The 25,151-nt window shown below is 46.6% G+C and overlaps 9 protein-coding genes across 9 annotated transcripts; 4 read left to right on the forward strand and 5 right to left on the reverse strand.

Moving 5' to 3' along the window:
• Window positions 1–915: 915 nt before the first annotated feature.
• N7458_004331 (uncharacterized protein) lies at window positions 916–2,478 on the forward strand (the record flags this gene model as incomplete). Its single annotated transcript, XM_056907713.1, has 1 exon — window positions 916–2,478. One exon carries the CDS (start codon window positions 916–918, stop codon window positions 2,476–2,478), a length of 1,563 nt encoding a protein of 520 aa, XP_056768440.1.
• Window positions 2,479–2,965: 487 nt separating this feature from the next.
• N7458_004332 (putative glutamine rich protein) lies at window positions 2,966–4,090 on the reverse strand (the record flags this gene model as incomplete). Its single annotated transcript, XM_056907714.1, has 1 exon — window positions 2,966–4,090. One exon carries the CDS (start codon window positions 4,088–4,090, stop codon window positions 2,966–2,968), a length of 1,125 nt encoding a protein of 374 aa, XP_056768441.1.
• A 6,439-nt stretch (window positions 4,091–10,529) lies between these two features.
• N7458_004333 (uncharacterized protein) lies at window positions 10,530–10,738 on the reverse strand (the record flags this gene model as incomplete). The annotated part of the gene is made up of 2 exons (XM_056907715.1): window positions 10,530–10,629; window positions 10,689–10,738. The coding sequence occupies 2 exons, from the start codon at window positions 10,736–10,738 to the stop codon at window positions 10,530–10,532; spliced, it is 150 nt and encodes a 49-aa protein (XP_056768442.1).
• Window positions 10,739–14,613: 3,875 nt separating this feature from the next.
• Window positions 14,614–15,374, reverse strand: N7458_004334 (uncharacterized protein; the record flags this gene model as incomplete). Its single annotated transcript, XM_056907716.1, has 2 exons — window positions 14,614–15,255; window positions 15,309–15,374. 2 exons carry the CDS (start codon window positions 15,372–15,374, stop codon window positions 14,614–14,616), a joined length of 708 nt encoding a protein of 235 aa, XP_056768443.1.
• Window positions 15,375–16,090: 716 nt separating this feature from the next.
• On the forward strand, window positions 16,091–16,471 carry N7458_004335 (uncharacterized protein; the record flags this gene model as incomplete). Its single annotated transcript, XM_056907717.1, has 1 exon — window positions 16,091–16,471. The coding sequence occupies one exon, from the start codon at window positions 16,091–16,093 to the stop codon at window positions 16,469–16,471; it is 381 nt and encodes a 126-aa protein (XP_056768444.1).
• Window positions 16,472–16,654: 183 nt separating this feature from the next.
• On the reverse strand, window positions 16,655–17,360 carry N7458_004336 (uncharacterized protein; the record flags this gene model as incomplete). Its single annotated transcript, XM_056907718.1, has 2 exons — window positions 16,655–17,024; window positions 17,074–17,360. The coding sequence occupies 2 exons, from the start codon at window positions 17,358–17,360 to the stop codon at window positions 16,655–16,657; spliced, it is 657 nt and encodes a 218-aa protein (XP_056768445.1).
• A 479-nt stretch (window positions 17,361–17,839) lies between these two features.
• N7458_004337 (uncharacterized protein) lies at window positions 17,840–21,129 on the forward strand (the record flags this gene model as incomplete). Its single annotated transcript, XM_056907719.1, has 6 exons — window positions 17,840–18,863; window positions 18,911–19,122; window positions 19,225–19,468; window positions 19,989–20,043; window positions 20,106–20,132; window positions 20,190–21,129. 6 exons carry the CDS (start codon window positions 17,840–17,842, stop codon window positions 21,127–21,129), a joined length of 2,502 nt encoding a protein of 833 aa, XP_056768446.1.
• A 297-nt stretch (window positions 21,130–21,426) lies between these two features.
• N7458_004338 (uncharacterized protein) lies at window positions 21,427–21,751 on the forward strand (the record flags this gene model as incomplete). Its single annotated transcript, XM_056907720.1, has 2 exons — window positions 21,427–21,451; window positions 21,525–21,751. 2 exons carry the CDS (start codon window positions 21,427–21,429, stop codon window positions 21,749–21,751), a joined length of 252 nt encoding a protein of 83 aa, XP_056768447.1.
• A 1,375-nt stretch (window positions 21,752–23,126) lies between these two features.
• Window positions 23,127–23,723, reverse strand: N7458_004339 (uncharacterized protein; the record flags this gene model as incomplete). Its single annotated transcript, XM_056907721.1, has 2 exons — window positions 23,127–23,601; window positions 23,656–23,723. The coding sequence occupies 2 exons, from the start codon at window positions 23,721–23,723 to the stop codon at window positions 23,127–23,129; spliced, it is 543 nt and encodes a 180-aa protein (XP_056768448.1).
• Window positions 23,724–25,151: the final 1,428 nt, after the last annotated feature.

Below are 25,151 nucleotides of genomic sequence, written 5' to 3' on the forward strand. Positions count from 1 at the left end.
GTCCCGAAGTGCTGCGAAGTTATCCCCGACCAGACAATCATCAACGGTGAGTTCACACCCCACTTATAGCAAGAACTCTCTTTAGGTGCCTATTAGACCTGCAAGGCATGTTAGAAACAACCACAATGATAAAAGCAAAGATGACCCCGTTCTCCAACGAATTCTCGCTCAATGGGCAGCTGAAAGGAAGAGAAAACGACGAGGGCAGCTGAAACATTTTACTCCTCAGGAAGAATGCTGTCGGATTCCGTTGGGATAGCAGAAAGAGAGCCATACACTTACTGTAGTTGTCAATGCTATAGTTTTCAACATAGACTCCTCCGACCACATACGTTGAGGCTGAATGAACGTCTTCGGGAACCTCAATTAGGAAAGCATAACCAGCCATCCATACCCCTTCTGCAGTCAGTATTACTTGTAAAGTAGGGGAGAGATGCAACATTCATTGATAAAGCTCAAGAGCCTTGCTGGTGTATTCCGGACGAGGTCACCTAGCTCTCCTGGAATCTATTCTAGCTCGGGAACCCACAAAATTCCCGATCATCTGTACAAGTGCACAGCAACACGAATCTTACCCAATGTACCCAGGTCTGGTGCGCTTTATCTGGTTTTTAATTGGTGAAGAATACACGCCACAACCAACAGATGGCTACCTATCTAGGCGCTTCTGAGACATTGCATAGTGGATCCCATAACCCGGGTGAACAAGAGTGCCTTTTAATGCCCAACTTATCCCTCCGAGATTCCAGATATCAATCCGAAAACACAAGCGGTCCAGTGCTACACCTTATTCTACCACTATCAGCCATTGCGGCATTAGTCATGATGTCTTGTTCTTCTTCGCGCCACCCTGAGGACAAGCCCTTTTCAACCAGTGATCCTTTAAATGAAGTCATTTCGTCAGACAGCTCTACCATGTCAGAGTCCCAACATGACCGAGATTACGCCTTAGAAGACTCACCGGTGCCGAGAGAGGCGGTGATGTTTACGCAACTATGGTGCGTTCCTATCTCCGAAGACAAGCTGGTCAATGATGTGCAGCGCATCTATTCCGAGCTAGCCAAGGTGGAGAAGAGGTGCATTGAGCTCGACCAGCAGCTGCCCAAGTCCGAGGCGGAATTGGCCAGACTCCTACACTGCCACCAAAACTTACTTGAGATGCACCTCGAGTTCTTCCTTATGTCCCAGCGCACGAATTTGAAGAGCCTTGCAGAAAAATATAGGATGCCTGCGCGCATGTGGCGATTTGGGATCCACTCACTCCTGGTCATCTTACAATACAAGCGTCCGCAACCGTTGGATTACATATGGACATTCATCTATTTTGCCTATCTAAGTATCACTTTTCTGTTGGAGAACGTCTCAGCATTTCGCGAGATTTGGATGGAATGTCTCGGGGATCTAGCACGATTTGGCATGGAGTTCGAAGAGTCGGACATGAGAGACCACGAGGTCTGGGCCGGCATAGCGGGAGATTGGTACAGACAAGCTGCAGACCGATGTCCCGAAGCTGGACGAATCCAACATGATCTAGCAGTGGTAGCTTGGCCAGACTTTCTCCAGCAACTGTTTTTCTATATGAAGGCACTAGTTACTGTCTACCCTTACGATTCTGCTCGAGAGGGGATTACCCTACTTTTCACTCGGTTTGAGAAAGAGGCCCTTCATCAAGATGCCATCATCACAGCGTTCATTGCGACACACAGGGCTATATTCATGCGAGCTCCCTCTCATGAGTTTATTACGCTTGGAAATCGTTTCTTGGCTATCTTGCGGGGGGAAATTTGCGAGCTACGACTCAAAGACCAACAAGCGGTCTACATTGTGTCCTGTAATATCGCCTCGGTCCTTGAATATGGCGACTCCGAAGCCATGATATCCTTGGATTATTTTAAGCGAGACGGCGAAACTGGCACCAAGAAGGCGCACAATATGGCACTCAAGTCGATGTCGGGCCAGAAACAGAACTCGAGCGAAGCCGGAAACCTCATCAAATCCCAAATCACATATCAAGGATACTCTCTTGCATTCCACACCCTATCCGTCCTCCTTCATCGAATGAATGACCCAAACACCTTTCCTAGTGTTCATATATCCATGTCATTCATCTGGTGTCTGGCTCTTCACCCATCTGCAATGCAGCAACTTGAAAGATACATTCCCTGGATAGAAATCACAAGCTACCTTAATAGCTTGATCCACTCCGATACTATAGTCTCAAAGATCGAACAAGCCGCTTTCCCGCTTCCCGGCGACGGATCGATACAACAACTGCCGGAGGATTTCCTCATTCGCGGTCAGTCATGGAGTCAGCTATACTACCCAGATGGCTTCTTCGAGGATGCCCTCCCGGAATATGATAGGGTCATTATCGAAAACCCATTGGCCGCCACCTTGAGAAGGTACCGGTGCCTCTGGTTAGGTGTGCGCATAGCAAAGGTTAGCAAGATGCTTTTTCTGTTTTCGTTTACCTCGTAATGCACGGGCAGCAGCGCTGATTATTCCGAAAACACAGTTTCATCGTTGGATAGAATATGGACATCGACTATTTTCGCCCACTCAGCTAGCACAGCAACTAGCCACAGTTGTTGAGTATGGTAACCTTGCTTCTAGCCTAGAATGTCAGGACATAAGGATATAGTGGATACCCCCTGCGCAGGGCTTTTGTGCGAGGTATTAGCATCCTCTCATATAGACTGTTCAAATGGCTAGTGATTGTTCTTCTCCTGACCGTTTGTGACTCGGGATACCTTATGCTTTTTCTTTTTTATCTTGTATGCTTTAAGTTACGTTCAGTTATCATTTGGCTTATTGAAAAATGCCAGCATATCTTTCACGATGACCCCCAAAATGCTCAATCCATACTGATAAAAAAACTCGAATTGCAATTTGGGTACAGTAATATCAGGTTAAGTACATGGTAAAAATCAGGAGTGCCATCAAAAATCCAGTAAGTCTCAATTTCTCAAAGTTCCTCAGACATCATGCTTGTAGTTGGGGAGTTGGCCCTAGGTTTCATCATTGAGGAGTTAAGAATCGGCTGAGGTGGCATAGCGAAAGGCCCGGGTTGGAACTGAGAGGGAAATGGCTGTTGATACTGCAGGGAAATAGGCCGCAGAGACTGTTGAGAAGCAAATTGTTGGAAATGGTTCGGGTAAGGCGCCTGCTGGGCAGGGGCGACCTTGAAAGCCGTATGAGACCCAGAATGTTGTGGGGTTTGGAACCACCACGGCTGGCTCTGCTCGCCCTGAAGAAGCAGTTGGGGGGCGTTGTTAGAAGAGACTTCCTGCTTTCTTGGCGCTATCTGAGCCTCGAGAGCTTCTCTTAAGGACAGATCAGGATGGCCCACGATGCTCTCAACTATGAGCTTCTCCCCTTCGCGTGTTCCCAATATTTTTATAAGAGAAGAACGAGAGATAGCTTCTTCGCGCCTTCCATTCTCATTTTCATAATAAAAGCCAACGACGATGAAGGGAAGCCGTGTATTCCCTATGTCCCATTCCCCAATAGCTACAAATTCCAGCCCGTATTCGCCGCCACCGCGACGAACTAGGCCACGAAGCTTCTGGATTTCCGCTGGATCCTGAAGCGTATGTGGGACTCCAGCACTGTTTGCTAGGTCTATAGCGGGCTGACTGCCAGAGACAAGTCGTATATTCCCTTCGGTATCAGTGACCACAAATCGCGCATATCGTCCGACTGATTGAATGAACAAAATCTTCTCTCCAGTCGATGTGAATCCCGGCTGCACAGCTCGGCGTGTTTTACGTGGTCTAACAGCTATCACTCGTTTCTGACCACCTGCTGCTTGCGGGATAGACGTTTCGGAAATGCCTTGCATATTGAATGTTTGATGCGAGTTTTGTATCTGGGGTACACTGGCTGTGGCCATGTTCGTGCTGGGTTGCTGTTGACTTGGATCTAATGGCGGAGCCGCCGCAGTTTGGTTTGGCGCTTGGAAGGTCGTACTGTCATTTTCTGCGCCACTTGTAATAGCGTGTGAAGTGCTCTGCGACTCGGGAGCTTGTCCTGGCTGGCCAGTAGTAGGGCCATTGGACGGCGTTGGATTGGCCCATGTAGGTGGATACATCATTTGCTCGCAATATGCCAATAAAGACTGACGTAAGAACTTCTTTGTATCATCGTCTTCCAAAAGAAGTATTGGTCGCCATTTTCCGAGCAGATCGTGGTATCGAATGATGCCTAAGTCTGAATCCTGACTGTTCTTTCCATTGTGCTCTCTGATCTGGCCATTGATCTCATCGAGCTTAGACACAGAATGCCTAACCGCTGATGGGGATTTGTCAAGTTGTAAGGAAGGGTTGTCCACTAAAGCCTTATATAGAACTTGCAACAATGGCGTTGCTTTCTCATGGGCCTTATCATGGTAAGGTGACAGCTTCCCTTCTACATGAGGACGATTCGGATCGTTTCCGAAGCTAAAATGGTTAGTTGTGTCTACCTCGTCTGATTTGGCTCCCACGTTATCTCTAAGAAATCCAAGCTCTATGGTAGGTGTTAGTTATCAGTGCTAAGGGGGATCATGGGTACTGACTTTGAAATGCTCTGGTCGCTTTGTCTTTTTCAACAGGGTCTGGAAACTTGTCAGGGTGTATAGCCACTTGGATTTCCCTGAAATTTAGGATCACGTCTGAAGGGAGGGCTTGTTGTATAGCCTCCTGTATTTTTCTTGTGTCGTCTGGTGCCTCTATAATCCGCTCTATAATTGCGAGCTTTTCCGTAGGTGTCATCTTCCTGGAAGGCTTGTCCTCATCGTCTGACTCGGCCGTTGGGTTGGGGGGAAGCCTCGGATATAGGGGTTGGTCGGTGCTAGAACCGGTCTGCTCCGCCTGCCTGCTGCTTGATTGCTCCGACATCTTATTGCGTAGGGGTTATTAATTGCCTTTTTTCGTTTTTTCTTGCTTTCTTTTTTGGACTTAGTTCGTGTTATTGCTTTAACTTCTGATAACTTTGCGCCAGGTATTGTTCAAACCAGGAGGAAGCAAACTGGATCAACCAATTTTTTTTCTTTGCGGTCAAGTATTGTTCAAGAGTGTAAAAAGGTATTCATGGGGTAAGTGTGGTCTTTAATAGTTCTAGAAAGTTATGATATTTCGTAGCCAGCGAAGTGGTGACATGGTTATAGTTTCTACCAAAAAGCCGCAACGAGACTAGACAGAATTGTACGTTCTATTTTCAATCGGATCCTATCAGTAAATGACGTCGTAGGTCCCCAAACAGCGTTGCAGGTCCGTAAACAATGTCGCAGGTCCATGAACGGTGTCGCAGGTCCATAAACGGTGTCGCAGAAATGCTAGGGTACCACGACGGCTAGCTGGGAATTTTCTTGTCTATTTTCATTCTACATTGAACGGGAGATAGTCAGTTATTGTACCCAACTTCTTAGTAATTTAGAATATATAATTTACATGCATAGAGAAAGGGATTAGGGGCTTTCGTGGATCCGACTAGAAGGCTATGCAGCAATTTCAGTCGGATCCCCTTGTAGGAAGGCCATCATCCGGCCTAATATGTCGGAGCACTGTAAACATCTACTCTGGTACCATTCAGTGAGAGCCATCCATTTCAAAATGTCCTGCTGGTGAATCTGAATCGTCATTTCGGCTTGACTGATGGTCGATTTCTGATCCTTAATCTCTTCCTCTGCTTCTCTAGCGGCCTTCTCGTAGCGAGATGCTTCGTTTTCGGCTATTCCTAATTTTTCACGAAGCGCGAGATTTTCAGCTTGAAGCTTAGCAATAGTGTCAAGCTCTATCTGCTTTTTATTTTCCTATTATGCCTTTCATAAATATGGGTTTTTTGAATTCAGTCATAAATGGTGGTACCTTCTTGGTGTGGATAGCACGAAACGTTTGACCAACCCCTCGGCAAAGCATCTTATAGGCCCCTACCGAGTGTTTACTCAAGTGCTTTTGGAATAAGTGCTCAAGAGAGGGGTCATCTATCTGCCACATATAGAGTGAATCATCGCTTGTTTTCAGTCGCACCTCAGAGGGCTTCACTTTAACACTAAGAGTCTCCCCTAGCCAAGATGTTAGTAAATATCTTCAGAGGAGTTCCAGAACCTTACATATGTGCTGGGAAAGGCTTTTTCTACAAGTTGTTCTCCAAGAAGCCCGCTTCTCATTTCCTGGTAGGATGAGTTCTTCATCCATGTTGCCCAGCAAGGCAGCGGTGATTTGCGTAATAGGGTGGTAGCCCAAGAGCTTTATATGTTTCTCGCTATGAGAACTGTTTCAGATCAAATACTATCGGTGGGGATGCGTACAATCCATTTAACGTACGGTACATAAAATATATAGCAGAGGCGTTATGCGACTGTTCATCACACCTAGCCCTAAACTACATTACTGGAATGCTTCACTCGGTGCTGCACTAAGGGAAGTGGCGAAAGTTATCTTGCAGTCAAATTCCGGGGCTACCTATAAGTACAAGATCTGTCAACCGGACGTAACTTCCAGACACAGCTTCCCAGAACTCTTTTAAACATTCTGAATATCCATGAGTCTCTCTAAATATCTCATAAAACAGACCGACTCTGTGAAAACGTGCTCGCTGTACAATTACATCACGACAATCCAAGAATCTAATTAGATCCAAGCCTCGAAGCCAACAGTCCGCTAACTTGAATTGCCGCAAACATGGCAGGGGAACAGAAGACATAAACTCCAGCAGACCGGGACTATCCACGAATGTGAAGTTTTTGACGTACTTCATAGCCGCCCCTGCGACCTCGATAATATTATTATCTGTGGTAGTCGGGCTCAGCTGCATTCCATGAATCTCGATGGATTCAACAAATATTCCATTGTCCTGGGCTACCAGAATGCCCCTGAGCACCGGTTCAAGGTGAATGAGTGCTGAGTTTCCGCTGTCAAGAAATAGCCGATGGGCAAACCATAGAAGTCGGTCCTCTTGAGCTCTAGCGACGGAAAGTTTGATAGTCCTCAGATTCGACAGGCATGGAACACAATCCAAAAATGTTCGAATATCACTTCTCTTTTTCAGAAGCATATCCTGGCCTCTGGCAAGTGTCCTAAAGTAATTGTGTATTGCTTTATAGGAAAACTCTTTGCCCCGGAGGTTCCAGTGAAAATCTATCTGATCTCTGGCATACTCTTCCGGTGTATAAATACACGCAGTGAAATACTCCAAATGCTGAATCACTATTAACGTGAGCGAGGGGCAGTTAGGCGTATTGGGTGACATACATGGATCAATTAGCTCTGGTACTTCATAATGAAGGGCTTTCACGCTCGACGCAAGTGGCGATTCTGATAATTCCTCCAACGTTTTGAACCCATATTTCGAAAAGGCGAGTTTTATGGTATGGAATATATCAGATATGCTCGCCGCTCTGCATTTTTGATTTACTAGGGAAAACGATTTTAGTGACGGGTGGTCAAGATTGATCGATATGAGCCTTAATAGCTCAAATGGTAAATTTGTGAAATTGGCCATTTGGTAAAAGCAGTTTCTGCCTCCGAAGGAGAAATCGTGCCTCTTGGGGTATAAAAATTGCTTGCTTAAGCCCATGATTCACTTTTGGACACTGAAACACTGTCGCAGTCAATGGGCCAGCACACGTTATCTAGCTGCACCTATTTTCTCAACCCCTGCGAGCTTTCGAGGTACAGATTGGTATTTTAGTCTAGTTAGGAAAGTTCCTTACCGTATTTTTTACGCGTATACCCACAAAACAACCTTATGCTAATCTGCTCATTCAAAATTCAACACTTAAAACGCCTTTCCTGTTTTGCACCACTTCCCTCTTCCAATATCAGTCATTCAGACAGCCTCCCTTCATTGACATATGTCAGACCAAGCTGATACAGTATAGACTGGTGTGCATAGATTATGAAGCTAGCGCAGGAGTGATCATCGCCAGATTAGCTCACTGCGACATGGTTTTAGATTGCACACCCTCTTTCGGGACTTGGCCGTGTGTCTAAGCTTCCCGGTAGACCTGCGACACTATTTGGGATCGCATTTCTTTTATTAGTATAAATGACGCCCAAGTGCCTGGCTGTTAGGTTTAAAATTAATTGCCCAGGCAGACGCTATTTGTCGGCAAACCAGATTTGAGCTTTTGGTAAATCTCAGCTTATCCTATCATCCCTAGAAAAGTGAGCAGTGGTCAGTCCTAAGTATGCCTGTATTCATAGAAACTGATGATTACATAGAATGAAAGGGTTTATTTCCTGGTCTTGTGTCTCATGTCTGGAATCGGAAGGCCACAGACTGACCATTAGACTCATTCCCTACGACCCAGGATCTTCATTCGTAATCCTTTGGTCTTACCTTCTTCCTGCGAAGCGACGCATCAACATTCATACACTTTGTCAATCTTGTTTGGAAAGTATTGGATGTGCCTCATCCAAGGAGCAGCTGGATGTAATTCTGAAAAAAAGGGACCAACAATTTTCCAAAAGAAAGGTTGTATGGGTTAGACAGGAATGGCATTTTTGGATCCCAAACCAGGAATATCAGCAAGTCAAAGAGGCTGTGAGAGAGAATGAGGAAATTTTTCTTCACCTTTTTGGTAATGCCGTACTCCCGCCAGCAAGGGACTGATTGGATGCTAGCAAACAGTCTATCATAAAGCAGTAATTATAGTTTTGATATTTACATAGTCTCGATATTTATACATTTATCGATCGACCGTGCTCTGGCAATGCACCCCTGTTTTCCACATTTTACGTGAGAATAATGCCGAGATGGGGATGGCAATATGATATTCCTATAATTCTAGCCCGAAAGATAAACTAGAGATAAAAATTGACATATAAGACAAGGCCCATCGCGACGGGAACGCCGCTCGCCGTCAGTAGATAACCCGGCCTCCACTGTTCATGAGCATTCCCGTGAGCTAAAAGAACGGAAACGGCTGCATTCTCCAACCAATGAATGCCAGCATCAAAATAGATCCCATCGAAGCCGCTACCATTGAAGCCGTGATGTTGTATAAAGCCCAGGGAATCCTAGCCACCAGGCCCCCGGCGCTATTCGTCGGCAGCCCGGCGGTTGTGGTAGCTTCTAATATCGCTCCTGGCTTTGTTGTAATATCGCTGGCAAGAGAAGTTGGTAGAGACGTGGGAGGGAAAATTATTTCAGTCTCCGGTGAAACCACTGGAATTTTCATCCAATTGAGATCTTTCGGTGCTAAAGTGGCCTGGGCGGCAATCGTCATCGTTGCGTGACAAGATGCGTAAGTTTTTCCATCAATATGACAAGACACCCAGGCTTTCCTGCATTATCTCCGTTAGGACACAATTAATCAACACAAATAGGAGCCGCGGACCTATTATGTTCGTTCCTTTGTAGTATTTCTGCGGACATCGGCGCCGCGATAGCTGTCATGCCGTCTCTTGGGATACAGTGGTAACCGTTATTGCCTTCCATGTCGGAAACACAGAGAGAGTCTTTCAAACCCTAATCACATGATGAGCTAAGCCCAATATGAATCGATTGTAAATTACCGGTTTTGTATGTACATAGTAATGATACCTGATATTACAGTAAATGGTACCCGTATGAAAGATGCAAGAGTCTGGAACCAGAGAACGGCCCAGGAGGTTCTATCAGCAAACTACGCGACCGTTTCGCAATCTGTCACTAATTCCCTTCTCCATCTCTCGGTCGCTCCACTGCAGAGAGCCTAGCACTTCTGTGGGTGTACATCTCAGGCTAAGTTGATAGCTAAGGCTCGTTAGTAAATTTCCTAGCTAATCCTATACCGCTTATTACTACCCTAGAAGCGTAACGAACCGCTACTTGGATCCTATCCTCTGCTTGCATTGTAATCAGTACACCACTCCCATTCTCTATGCACAGTTCGAACGTTAAACACCCTCTGGCAACTCCTTGCTTATAATATGGGACTCTCCCAAAGTACCCTTCACAACAAGCACAAGCTCATCAACTGCAGAGAGGAACTTCAAATAAGAGCTCACTGCCACGCAGAACTTCCGATAATTCTCATCTCGAATCAGATCTCTGCTGGATATTATCTCCAGACTACTATTCTGCTAATACTCATGGCACTGTTTCAATAACGGAGTCGGAAGCACCTCGGGCAGAGCATTACCGGTTTTGAGCGCTTGCTTAACTATGCTTAGTACAGCCATGATATCTCCTATGTTGCGATAGTCAAGAATGCCGGCAAGACGTGCGAATCGGTCTTGAAGCTCAACGGGTAACGAAACGGAGAGAAAAAGTAATCGCCCGAGGGCCTAATTTATCTCTTGACATATTGATTTTACCTGGGCCAGGCTCTGGTTGTCGAATGGTGAGCTGGAGAATTCAAGGTTTACGATAGCAATGGAGCCGTCAAGAGAGGCGAGCAGTTCGTCGACTTCGATGGAGACTTTTCTTGCAATTAACCCGACATTGGTGTCCGATTGGTTCCAGCATGAAAGCACGAGCACGTAGTGATCAGAAAGGGTCTCAAGAGCATTCGATAGGGACTTGCAGATATAGCGTGATGCAGATGGTGGCTGAGGGAATACTTAGACGACGAGAGCAGCTGCGAAGCCGATCAGTACGAGGACAAGGCGGTGCCAGAAGACGTTATAGCTAACTCCCGGGTTACCATATTGTGCAATATGCCTGGTAATGCGGTGTCAGTGCGTAGCTAGAAGCTACAATGAAAAGTTTCTACTACTTACGTGTCGTCAAAGCTATATCCGATAACGAGAATACACGTTGCTGCGCTCATTATAGTGGCTTGCAAAAGACCCGGATTAAAGAACAAACGTCCCCACATAAGAATAGCTAGAACAGCAGCCGAAATGGCAGCTAGTCTATATGGATTGCCTGGCCTATTAGTAGAACCGATATACTATACTAGGAGCCCGAGCACTCCTCCAACCACCGTCCCAATGGTTCTACTGATCATGGAGAAGGTAAAGTCCGCTATGTAGACTAACAAAGATGTTTGACCTATTATGAGGCCCTAGATACCCTTCTCGCGATAATAGAAACCTGCGCTGGATGGTATAACTGCAGGTAACGCTAGGGCAACTGTAAGGACGACCATTCTTAAAGCATATAAACCATCCGGGTTAAATAACCACTTATGTGTGGTAATGATAGATCTAGCCAGTCTACTCCGACGTTCGACTCCAGATCCACGACTGATTCGAAGCCGTCTATGGGCTTCATTCGATTGTTTCTCATCAATGTCGGGATCTACGATAGTCGATTGGTTAGAAATCGGAGCTGCAATATTTCCGTTGAAAGCCTACGCAGCTGCATATCTGATTCCGCCTGGGAACCAAACCTTATGTTTCGTCCGTCCCTGGCATAGCTGGATAATTCGTTCCAAAAGCTTCTCTAAAGTATCGGTCACTAGCAGTATCTATGTCTCGAATACTATCCTAAACATAACGCCTCGAAAGGGATGGATGGCAAGGTTGCTGAAGGACTGTAAATGACCGGTCTCGTTAAACAAGTCTGCGTGGAATTAGAGCAATCGCTCTGTAGTCTCAATCATGAATGCGGAACGATTCGATTTAAGTACCTCAAGCGATGTCTGACATCGATATAGAACTCGGTCATATTTGTCATTTAAGGAGCGAATAAGCCATCCCCTAGAGATTTGTGTATGTATACACTCGGAGACGGCCGTAATTGTATCTAGGCAGGCAGGGAGAATATCTGTTATGGATTGTCGCAGTACCTTAACGGCCTCCGAGCGAAGGGCTTCACTCTCAGGACTCCGAAGTGCTTGGACGAATTGTGCACTTTGCATCAGCTGAAAGCGACCGATCTCGCGGGGCAGCTGCTCCTTTGTATAGCCTAATGTGCCTTCTGCATCAGAACTGACTGGGAAGCCTTTCAGCCTCTTTTGTCCGACGAGCCGTGCGGAATGGTATTCAAGTAGTGACAAGCTCGATATTATGCTTTGGCGTATCGGATCTCTCAAACTTTTGATATCATCGGCGTTCCAGCGACCTATTGAGCAGTCCAGCGGTAGAAAAGCAATTGCCAGTTCCATTGATTTGTATGCTGCGACCATTTCAGCTTTCACTTTTTGAAGAGCCTGTAGATCCAGCTCTTTCGAATCTTTCTCTAGGCTGGATATAGTAAATTTTAGTGGCTGCTTTGCAAGTTCAAGTAACCCTGCAAAGGCGGCCAAGAAGGTATAAGAGGTGGATTGTGGGAAGAACACTATGGATACAGCAAAACCAAGCCCAACACTAATGGCTGCAGGTTTGATCAGGGAGATAGGGAGAGTTCCGTAGAAAGAGGGTCGAGATAGGCCAAGGGTAAGAAAAAGATCTAAGATAATGGTTGCGTAGATCTGCAACAGAACAAATTTCGGATTGCTTGCTCGCAGTCGTGCCTATTGAGCCACGCATTCAGTTGACGTCAAGAACAGCAAAGATTCGATAGGACGAATCCGGGACCATATTTTGCCTACCATGAAATAGAGAAAGAGACAAATCAGGACGAAAAAGACCGCAGTCACTGCAGCATCTAGCATAAACCTATTCAATATGAGCACGTCCGTTTCGCTAGCAATACTCTGGCTAGAGGCATTAGCCTGAATAGACGCCTGCTGTTGCAGTGCGGTCAATTGAGCCTGCGTCTCTGATGCTGAACGAGCTGCTAGAGCTGCCTTCATGATAATGACCCCTATGCCCAGGCAAGACTCATGCCAATAAGAGTAGTTAATTCTCCAAGAATGAAGATAAGCAGAATACCGGAGGGAGGCAGAATGAAGAGTACAATACAGGCGAAAAACGTTTCTGTTCTAATCGTGTGTAGCGTAGGGACGATGAACATGAACAGGGCAGCCACCCATGCGGCGGCCCAACAGCGAAACAACATCTTTAGATCGCGAGCATTGAAATGATCGAGCCAGGAGGGGAGTCGTCTGTTTCCTTTGGTGAGCTTCATATCAAATTCCGGACACGTGCTAGCTGATACGTCAGCGCATAAAACCTAGATCTAGAAACTGGGGAATCCGTTGACCGGCACATACATTTTGAGAGAATGAATCAGTCAGAAATGAGTAAAAAGTAGCAGCTGTAAGCAGCGACAACTGTAGGAAGAAGAGGAGTTCTGATGTCTGACGAAACATGTAGAGAAGTGACAGGCAAATAGACATTCCAGAGGATCATGTCATGACGTATCTCAGATCAAATCAGCTTTAAGAGCAAAAAAAGGGTTTGTTTTAGGAGCCGTAACAATACGCGATAATACATCTTATTCAGCACTTCACGCGTTAAGTTCGTTACCGTACGCGGTTGTGACACATAAGTAAGTACGGAAGTAACCATATCGGGGTTGCTGTATCATGTGATTAGGGTTTGAAAGAAGTACTCTCACGTTTCCGGCATGGAAGGCGATACTGGTCGCTACTGTACCACAGTCGGAGGCACGCACAGTTTTCGGACAGGTAACAAGGAACGTTGTGACATTTCCGATCTTTCTCTTGTTAGCTTAAGGCAAATCGTGGCAGGATGGATATAGATACTTGTTCTAGAATGCTCGCTTCAAGCTGACGCCCCTCAAACCCAGGCAGCAGGAGGCTGACTGTTTGCGCGATAATCAGTGCAGGAAAACTACACAAAGGAAGGAAATGAACAAAATGCATTCGGAACATGGAATATTGTAAAAAATAAATCTTGCGTGTTTTCGTTATCGGTGTAAAGCCCCTAAGTATAAGTCAAAGCAGATCACGTGGCTAAGTTTTCTTATTCTTTCGAAGATTGACTTATTAGTGTTCCCATAAACAACAATAGTGTTGCAGCTCTTCGGAGGAGCTTTGAGAGAGGTCTAAGTCTCGAAAGAAAAGCTAAGACATGAAACTATGTCGCAGCGAACTAATCTCACCGTCACGACTGCACTACCCCAAAATGACAAATCGCAGGGTCCGCAACACTTGTTTTAGTGTCGCAAAGAGTAGCTTTTTTACCCTAGTAAGGCCCACTCCATCCTTGATAGTAACCGCCCAATCACATTGTCCGCCTCCATCGGCCTGGACAGCAGTACAACCACCGTGCTTTCCTGGCCTCGTTTCGGCGTGGAACCATTCGCAACATGTGAATGGATCGTTCTGGCTATAGACCCGGACTAGAATCCAGTTCACCAACGGCGCCTACAGGGGTTCAGGTATTGGCTATATCTGGATTATTAAAGCATGGTTTGGTTCGCCATACAGAGTACCGTGCTCCTCGTGTAGATTTCCCTTTACATAGGTTTAACTGTGCTCGGGTTAGCGTGATCTGTTGGTGGGGACAGACAGGCGAATCAATAAAGTGGGCAAATAATTCCCTTCTTGATCGGTCGTGTCTAGGACACACGGAAGTTAGTCTGATTAGGTTAAACCCAGGATAAATGTGTTCGCTGTGGATTTAAAGTTCCGGGGATGCCGGAATCAAAGTAAGCGCGCGCTGCAGGGTCTTACCCCTGGCCAGAGGTCACGGAAGCTATTCTATTGGCCTCTGAACGACGAGCGCTCTTACCTCCGCTTATCGTCATCGTGAACACTAAATTACGCCACAGGACCAAAGGTAAAGCCCGTTAAAACCCGACGATATTCAATTGGAAGATACTGTCATGTATAACAAAGAAAATACCAGATCACACTTCCGCACTAGAAGAAGGCTTCTCTGTGATGATCTCAACACACGATCCTTCCGAAGATTCGCCGTTTGATTCGCCATCGACGGTGTAATTACCTAGCTCAAATTGACTGGGATCTCCTGCACGTAGCTCCTGGATGGCTTGGTCTAATGATATCCTTAGTTCTTTCACGGCTTGCTCACGATCGTGGAGTGTAGACTGAAGGTACGCAATCAACTCTTGTTGTTGTTGATTTTCCAGCAGAAGATGCCCATTTGCTGCTTTATCTTGGAGACCGGCCTTATTCTCTTCCGGTGTTAATATCTGAAGCAATGAATCAATCGCTGGATACAACTCATTGAGACGAGTCTCCAGCTCTTGCACTTTGGTTCTCTCTAAGCCAAGGTCCCTGGCCATGACCCGACAGGCTTCTGCCGTATGGGCCAACGAAGCTTCAAGGTGCGATTTTTGTTGCTGCACCCCAGAAACCACTCTCTCCAGTTGTAGGCAATGGGCTCGTAGCTTTTGGTATTCTGCAGAATCGTTGTAAAGCTTAGACTCTAATTGTCCTTGGTAATATTTTGATAGTTGCTCTTGGCGCAATAACTTCTCAATCAAGAAGAAGGTATTCTGCTCATATATTGGGGTGTTGGTATCATCCTGTGTTATGACTTAGCATTAATCATATCCGAGGGATTAATTGTGGGCCTCACCTGATGGTTGGCACTCCCGGATGGCGGCGCTGGTTCGAAACCTTGTAGCTGGGTTAGGAAAGACATCTTCTAAAAAGCCAGATGCTGTAAATAACAATGTGCAACCAGGTAGCTGCAGTGTTACTTCTTTAATGACCATGGCTCTGTAGAGGAGGATGAGCATTCGACCACCGTTAGAGGAAAATAAATAAATACGTCCTCTGTTGATCGATACGATTTCGATGTCGCAGACCGGTTTCGATGTCGCAGGCCAGTTTCAATGTCGCAGGCCAGTTTCGATGTCGCAGGCCAGTTTCGATGTCGCAGGCCAGTTTCGATGTCGCAGGCCGTTTTGATGTTGTAGGCCATTTCCGTATCTCATGGTTTTTTGCGGACACGTCAAGTTGCCAGTTCTTCTCCTGAGAAGTTTCCTTGTAGATCCCAACACCCACTCTCGTGTATTATTGGCCAAAACATCCCTAACAGGGCATAGCTGCGGGGTTGGTGATCGCCTCGTCAACTTCTGTAATGCCGGCGTTCGAAGATACCTCGAGACGTATTTTTTTCTGCTGTCGGTGGCGCCAGGTCTGGATCCAAAGAATTATGCTGCTTTCTCTTGATCCTTTTCCACACCCGTTGCTTGTCACCCTGGCTGACGTCATAGGGTGAAGAAAGGTATCTATAATAATAAACATCTACTTTTAGGGATAGGAACGTGCCCCGCTTAAGGCATCCTTTAATTTCTCTCTGAAGTGGTTCTGCATCTCCTACCGTAACCGCATAATTCATAATACATCCCCATAATGAACCGAATGTCTGGCCAACGCCTCAAGCCTATATCCGAGGAAATTACTCCTGCAGACCATCGAATTTTATCCTATGGGGGTACATCTTCCAACCTTGAGAGGCTCCCGTCCCGATTGCAGCGTGCAAAGCGAACATCGCCAGATTCCAAGACCCAGTGGGAAGAATATGCGTATGAGATGAGCTATCTCAAAGCAGAGCTGCAATGGCATAAAGAAACAAAGCAGATACTCCTACAGCTCCAAGAGGACATCTTTGGTGTTTTCAGTTCTCTGGAAGACGCCCTTGTTCGGGCAACTACACGTCTGAATGAGTCCGAGCAGGATTACTTAATGCTTTGGGAGTCTAGCTCAAGGTATGAGATTGGAGACCGCATTTGAATTTCAAATGAGCTACGGGTTAGTCACGGATGGAAAGGCTGGTTGGGTAAACAGGAGTAGACAGGGAGAAGACTTTTGTGATTTAGTTCCTCTTGATATTATGGCTGTGCTATTATACTAAGTGTTTTTCAATTGCTGCAATGTATTCCAACGTATGAAATCAACTTTGTAATGAGCCAGAAATCACGGATCCATGTCCTTCTCATGATAGCGACTTGCTAAGTCACCGAGTTCTCTCATTGCCATTTGCTCGCGCTTTATGACTTCGAGTAGGTACCCATTGATAGTCTTGAACCTGGAGTTTAAGCTGTCCATTCCCTGATCCACAACCTCAAGGCGATGCTCTATACTGTCAAGACGACCTTCCATACCGTCGAGGCGGCTGTTCAGGTCTTCGATGCTGTTGCCTAGCGTTTGCATAAGTACGCCACACTCGTTAATGGTGGTAGTGAACCGCTTCATCGAGAGTACTAGCTCTTCTGAAACAGTCTCAGTCCCCTCGGCAGTGTGGGTCCGGGTTGAAGTCGAGGGTGATGTAGGTCCGTCAGGTTGGCTACTAGCTTCTTAGCTGTGGCCTAGACATTTTCTAAGAAAGGAGTTACCTGAGCTTCTCCAGTGTAGAGTCGCACGCATCGCCGTAGACCTCTGTCGTTAAAGAATCTCTGTAGGGCTCATGACATACCCCTGGCTCAAAATCGCCATTCCCAATGTCGATGCCTTGCCACAGAGCAGAACCAATCAAACCGGTTTGTCCGGCACAGTCTGCCTCTGTGAAAGCATTCTGATTGGAGGTAAGATAGATAAAGGGGTCATGAAGCTCCCAGTGGTCATCTAGCATATTGAACGCCATGTGCGGCTGGTAGGCGGGATAGTTCTCGAAGTTAGCCATGGCTTGGGCAATGAGGAGGAATAAGGAAGAACACCAGGTGTCAGCGCCTGTTCTTTTAATTATTCTCTAGCCTCCAGGCGCCCGATTTCCAACAACTACAATATGGTCTGCGGTTGTTGGAAAATTAGGAACGTTGATTCGTTATCTACTTAAACAAAGAAAAAGACTCCACAGAGGTATCCTAGTCCATTTACAAGGCCTGGACTTGCGATCCTTTCCTTTTTTGGCCGGTGTGGATCTTGACAAAGTACAGCACCCCAGGGTGAGGACAGGGTGAGAGCAGGGTGAGAACTCTGTGCTTCGACGGATACCTTGTTTACAGCGAACGTTGGGTTGGGCGGGCGGAAGGGGCGGGAATAGATCTCACCCTAGTTCTAAAACGAGCTGCCAAGATGAAAGGTGGCAATAATATTTAAATATTCTCCCCTATGATCTCTATACATAAAGCAATATGCAAGTGACTTCGTATTATCTTCATCATGCAAAATTCAATAGATGTTGGCTGGCTTGATGTCGGGGTTGGAGAAGATTCCAGGCTTGCGGTGCAGGACTACGGTCGACTGCAACGTGTGGTTTCCCAGCTCTCTGACCAAGATAACCAATATCCATCCTTATGCGTGTTTCTTGGTGGAGAAATCAAGAGACATGCTCTTCAACAGCTCTACCCCTTGAACAACATAAAAAGACATAAATCTGAGGCCCTAATCAAACTGCGGTACGATATCGCTTCTCTGGAGAGCCGGCGGCCAGTCTTGTTGGCTGATGGCGACATCCTGCATACGGATGACTTTTATCCTGCCAAGAGACTAGAGGCTGGCGTAGGCCATCCCATCTCTTGGGATAATCATTCAGGGGGCAAGATATTGCTAGTTCTGTGGTCACGATTGATATTTCTCTTTACCGATGTGGTTTGCATCTTTATCGACGATATCTCCAGCCTGGAGAGGGCAGCACACTTTTTAGTCGGCTGTTTAGAACTTCGTTCTGCGTCCACTTTCCCCCCGCAACACTTACCAAGAGTCATTTTCATATACGGATCAACAGTGGAGAAGGGAGAGGTTGATAAGCTAGATATAGGGCCGATCTCCCGCAGGATCCACGAAAGTGGATATGATGATCTGTCCGGATTGTTCTCGAGTTCTATGACTATATACCTGCAGGACAGTCATTTATCTGACACCGTGCAATTTCAACGACTCAAAGCGTCGATTACGGAACAAGTCGACGATATCTCCTCCGTTCGACAAGAATTCCAGGCTCGACCCAATGGGAGGCACTTAACCGCATTATTTCTATTGGCGATCCAACACACACTGAAGGATGTTGCTAATCCTTTTGATTTCGTGACAGCCACAAGGAAGGATCGCCCCGTGAGTTTGTGCATAGAGCCGCATCTGACGCATTATCTTGAAATCGGTCAACGTGCCGATTTCCCCCTACCCGGATTGGCCAATACGATCGCGTCGGCCCTTTTCATGGACCACTATGTACCCAATATACTTGGTGGGTCCTGCCTTGCGATGCAACAGGCGGACGCTGACATTCAACAGCGACGAATCCCCGTGAGGTATTTAGAGTTCTGTATCGGCCTGCGGTTATTGGAGCCTATCACAGCTCCAAAGCAATGTGGCCCGATATGTGCCCTGTGAAAGAAACTGCTTTAGTTGAACTTTATTTTTCCCGCCTATCCAACCGATCCTCGCAGAGGCAAATCTCCGCGGCAGAGTTGCGGGAAGAACAACTCAAATCACTCAGCGGTCGAGTATGTCGCATCCGAAGTAATCGAATTTGTCTATTTTGTCTTCTCCATTCTGCACAACACGTGCTAGCGTGTGAACATACAGTATGCGACCGTTGTGCTCAGGTGTTCGGGGTCCCTGTCTCCGGGAGAGAGTACCGATTCATCATCAAAGGTTGTCTTTATTGTCTCTACCAGAGACCGTTGGTTGTCGATGTTCTTCCGCCAACTATGAGCCCCACTATTCTTGCCATCGACGGAGGGGGTGTTCGCGGGGTTATACCATTGGAGTTCCTACTACTAGTGCAGGAACACCTGCACCCGTGCTCGATCCAAGACGTAGTAGCTCTTGCGGTTGGCACAAGCTCAGGTCAGTTAGGCACCTCATAATGCACCAATGCCATTTTCAATTCCAAAATCCTGACCAAAGATTTCACAGGGGGTCACATTGCCCTGGGGTTATTCACGATGTCCTGGGATGTGGCTGATTGCTCGGAGCGATTCGAGACCTTGGCACGTCGGATTTTTCGCGAAAGACGCCCTTCTTTGTTATCTCTGCTGCTTGGTCACATACCTGGTGTCAAATCAGTCCTCGGAGAAATGGCTAGATGGGTCCAATGGCTCCTACATGACAGCTGTTACGATTCACGGGTCTTCGATGCTGCCCTGAAAGGGGCTTTTGGAGAGGATCGTCGTATTTTTTGTCCATCACGGGAAGACCCCCCCGGGGCAAGCCACTCTGGCCCCAAAGTTGGGGTAGTAACCACGAGCATTTCGAGAGATACAAGTGCTTTTGTGATAGGAAACTTCAACGCGTCGCATGACTCTACGGAAGGACGCGGCAAGTCCAACGGTTCCCCTTTGTTCCGTTCTCCTACTAATACGAATAGATTACCGAATAATACGTCCGGATGATATACAGGACGAACCGAAAGTGTGGCGAGCGTGCGTAGGCTTGATTCCCGCAAGCGGCCTGGTGCATGTTAGCGCTAACTTATAATATCTAGTGCCAGGGCCACAGCTGCCGCCCCTTTGTAGGTTAAGTTCATGCATGACTCGCGGTAGTGGGGCTAATCAATTTGATTGTAAAGTTTTTTCACCCCTGCGGACTTGGGAGTTGGCTCCTTTCAGGACGGTGGACTAAAGTACAACTTCGCGGGGGCGATTGCAGATCAGGTTTCCCACCAGATCTGGCCCACAGCCATAGGATCCACGCGAATGTTGTCTTTGGGCACTGGAAAGCCCCAATCGAATGGCCAGACTCCGCATTTCCACCACGTCTTTCGGGACAGCTTCATACGCCGGGGGTTCGATGCGTGGATGTCTACTATGAATACAGATAACGATTGGAAGAAATGGAGAGATCATTTGAGTGATTCAGTCAAGGGAGACAGCCACCGCTTGGATGTGTCTCTCGGAGATACACCTCATGCAATTGATGCAATCGACGCGATAGAGGACTATCGCAATCTTGTCATCCTCCAGATTGGCAGCGGGCGAATGGCCCGGGAGGCGGCAACCACAATGTTGATCTCTAACTTCTTCTTTGTCGTTGGCTCATTGCCAGAGAATACTGCGACCCCATTCTGGTGTCATGGGTCAGTGCGCTGTAAAGGGCCAGCCCGAAAGGTTGTATTAGCTTTGGAGCATCTCTACCCAGATGGGCTTAGTTATGTCTCAGATGGTGGATTGATCGACAGGTTTGCAGGGCTAGATAGTATCTGCCCTTCATGTGGCTGCTATAACAGCCCTATCTCGTTCTTGACCCGCCACTTGGACTACACAGTGAATATCTACTTGCAGAGCTACTCTCAAAAGCGGTGGCGACTTGGCGGCTTCCCAGAAAGCGTGGCGTCATTCGTTTCACGACAAGGCCTGCAATCTCCATTTGGTCAAGATGATCATGGCTACCCCTGTCGAAAGCCATGCCCTAGCTGTGACATTGTCCCAAGCCCCATCAAGGGTACAAGACGCAGGCGCGAATCAAGAGGCTCGGGAGATATTGGCCCTAGGAAACGCGCACTAGTGTAATACATGTCGAATCTGTACAGAGCAAACTCAAAAGCCGTAGGATATAAATCTCTCATTCTTGCCGTCGATGTGAAATCCGTTGCCTCTTTCTTGTTCCGAAATCTCTTGTTAGGTGATAGTCGAAGCTATGGGCGGTCCTGATCCTAACAGGAACCCCCGAATAAAATTTAAAAGCCGTTCTCAGACATTAAAAACCAAAGCTCATGAGCTTGCAAAGCTCTGCGGTGCTAATGTCTACCTCCTTATCGATCATCCTCAACGAGGAACATATGTTTATAAATCTACCGATGGTAAATCATGGCCTCCTTGCGACGAGGTCCTGGTGAGTCGGACGAGGCCTAGTAGACCCACCCTCAAACTAAGAGACTTGCAGGAAAAGCACTATCCCAGTCTAGAACGCCTTGATTTCCGCAAAATGGAGGTCAGTCTTGACTCCAGCAAAATGGAAAGAGAGCAGAAGAACCATGAGAGCGATCTAAATCGGCTTACTCGGTATTTCGCTAGCCGGTTAGAGCATTTTCAGTCGTTAGAGGATGTCTACCGGGATCTGGATCCTGCCGGGCTTGTCGCCGATGACGAAGCTTTGGAGAATATACATCGTGAACTGGATCATAATAGATAACCTGCGCTCTTTCGTGATAACAGAAAACATCAGTTGTCTGTCTGTAAGGTAGTTAGAGGAAACAGGTAGAATGACTAAGCCGATTTTAGGTTTTTGACTTACAAGTTGGGTTGCGAGCCGTTTCAGGTGCGGCAGGCAATCTAGAAAATAAAAGCCCGCTCTTTCTGCGATAACTCACTCTAGTCACCAATCGAAAAATGGCAACTCAAGTTCCGGATACTCAAGATCTCGGGTCATCTTATGAGTCCCACGAGTCTCCATACGTTCGGATGATTGTGGAAGCGGACGAAATCCCCTGGAAGTACAATATCCTGGCTAGTGCAGCTAATTGGATTCTTCTTGCGGGTTATCTAGTGGTGCCTGGTACTTTTACTTCTCTCCAAAAGTCCGACACAATCCGCAATGGGCTCGCAGACAATGAAGCGGGAGAGTTGATCCTAAATACTATCCAAAATCCTCCTCTTCTTGCGCTGGCATGTTTGTTCTTTTTCACAGGCTTGGCGGTGATGGTAGGGCTATTTTGGAAATATCGTGGAAATTATATTTGGATTAATAATCGCATTCTGATGTTGGTATAGAGCTCCACTTCGAAGGGAATGTCTACTAATTCCGTCAGTCCCACGCTCTTGAATGCATTCGCCGGTCTTCTTACTACTTTTGTAAGTCTTTATACAGCGCACGGCGGCGGTTGGTCTATCATGGCTGTTTTGACTGTGATTGCATCTGGTCTGTCTGTGGTCTGCTCTCTACTTGGACTTTATATACAACGGCGGAAACTGGTGAGACTGAAACGGGATCATAATCGGATGTTTCCTGGCCCTGATCACCATCGCAATGTCTAATATTCCCCGCTTCGTTATTCTTAGAAAGTATTCGGAATTGAGCAAGGTATGGAGTAGGGGCAAAAGCCCCGCCGGATATAGCTAGATAGGCAGCATAAAGCTCGAAAAATACGGTTGACTTTGAAAGTACAAAATTGAAAAGTCTCCAAACCAGATAATCTTCTCCTCTTTCTATGAAAAGACGCGCAAGTACATAATTGTATCTAGATAATGAGGGATCAAATACCAAGTCCGACTCTCTGGGTCTACTTGCTGCAAGAACGCATGCTGTATACCATGAGCATTGTTGGCCTGAAGAATATTTCACGGGATCCGTACCTCGAATAAGTAGGAATAGGATGCTGAGCTAACATGCTCTATAAAGTGGATCGCGTACTTAGACAGCTTATGACCAGATTGTTTGGCCCTGCCTTGTTTCTCAGATCCCCGTGGATCATTGAGTTGGATCAATAGTAACCCAACCTTTTCACGGTCTAGATCCATCGATTTGTGACCGTCATCAATCATGCTGTCTCCAATGTTTGCTAGCAATCTTAGTTTGTCGTCTGTAACGATACCGGCCACTGCTTACCTATTTTAACGGCCCCATCGGAACATAATAAAATATTATCACCATTGATATTCCCATGGCCTATCTGAAGCTGTTCATGGATATACTCGAGACCTCTGAGAACACTCCTACAGATGCTCGAGAGATCGGCCTCGCTTAACCGTACAGCGGGGGTTAAGCTGACTTGCGAAAGATTGACTGCAACCCCATAGTAGTTGTAAGCTAAATAGATAGCAGTGCTATCGTAGAAAGCCTCTATCAGCCCCACTAAATTTTCGTGGAATGCAACTTGTAGTTTGGTGGGGCTAATCTGTGATTCACTGGTTTTTCTTTTCTTGATCAAGACAGTTGAGAACCCAAAATAGTTGCCAAGGCTTAGCCATCCCGAACCCGCTTGGTCAATCTTCCAATTCAGAGCATACTTTTGGGAGGGATGCCCGACATGGAGAAAGCCACGTCTAGATAGTATTTTAGTGTTGAGAGACTGACGGAAAAGGCGAAGGAAAACACACCTGGCTGGGATAGGGCAGTCATCATCTTCCGCCGAGAACGCACTGTTTAAATCCTCAAGCTGATTCATCTTTGACACGATGGGATGGTATTGTGGCTAAAATAGACATGATAATTTGACGGCTTTAATCTCTTTATGGGCGTCAGCCGAGGGGGAATCCAGTGATTCACTCCCTTTCGATTTGGCACGTGACTCATGGAACTGTGGTGGGGATCTCCCCCATCACAGTGGGCCAACTGACCACTGGACCGTGGAAAAAGTGAGAGCTAGCCCCACTGAGTGGGTCCTCGATATTAAGGTAGGCTGCAGACAGGAAAGCACTGTCGCAGGCACGAAAACACTGTCGCAGGCACAAAAATATTGTTGCGCACATGAACTCACCGTTGCGGACATGAAAATACCGTCGCGGTCATAAATGGATCTCAGGGAACCGAAGCAAGAGTTCCGCTTGAGTATTTCCGACCTTTGCTAAAGCTGGAACATGGTCTCCACGTAATGTTGGGGGGTTCTTTTCGCCGTTCAACCACACAGACACTCGTCACAAAACCTCAACATTAGCCTTAGACAGCTAGGCTATGCACTCGGGCCATACTTTCATAGTTTAAGATTAGAATGTTTTTACCGTCGCTCAAGGACTGCCAGGAGGGGAATAGGAAATGTAACTAGAATGTATAAATACATATAATGCTGATAACTGCCGGTTACATGGATGAGTCTCTGTTTTCATCAAAAAAATGAAATTTCCTACTATCACCCAATTTCCAACTACGCCGGAGGCAATCTACGGCACAGTCCTCAGTCTTACCATTCTCGCATTTGTGATGTATAATCTTACTATTCGCACTTATTCATTCCTATCAACTTCGCCATTGATATCTTCACGCATTCGACCATTCTTATTTCGCCATATAATCTATGCACGGTTTAATTGGCCCTTCCTGGGGTCCAGATCTACCTCAAGGACCCAATTAATATTCATGATGCTTTATTTCGCCTGCACTGGGATCTGCAATGTCGTTCAGGTCCACTCGGTTGAAGAGTCGGGAACGAGGGCTGCGAAGCTGTCACTCATCAACCTGATTCCGATGTTTCTGGGTGGTGGTTACGAGTTCGGGGCTCGGCTTCTCGGGATTTCCCTTCGTTCCTATGGGTTCCTTCATCGCTCATTTGCGTTAGTGGCGCTAATTGAGGCAGTTATTCATATCATAGTAGTTGCTCGGACAAAGCTGGTCTCTTGGGCAGATGAGCTCCAGTTCTATGGACTTCTTGTAAGTTCATTAGTCTTAACGAAGCGAGTGCCAATGCTGAAATCTAGTACGGGCCTCATGTATGTTCTTGGCTTTGGCTGTTCTGCCTTTTGTCAAAAAAAGGGTCTACGAAGTATTCCTCATCACCCACATGGGATGTGCGGTGGCAATGGTTTACTCACTTTGGCAACACACCCACTCGATTCAAGGGGGCATTTGGATATTCCCCATAGCATATACATGCACATTC

The sequence above is a fragment of the Penicillium daleae genome (genome assembly GCF_028827525.1).
Source record: "Penicillium daleae strain IBT 16125 chromosome Unknown utg000004l_segment0_segment0, whole genome shotgun sequence".
Taxonomy (NCBI): Eukaryota; Fungi; Ascomycota; class Eurotiomycetes; order Eurotiales; family Aspergillaceae; genus Penicillium; species Penicillium daleae.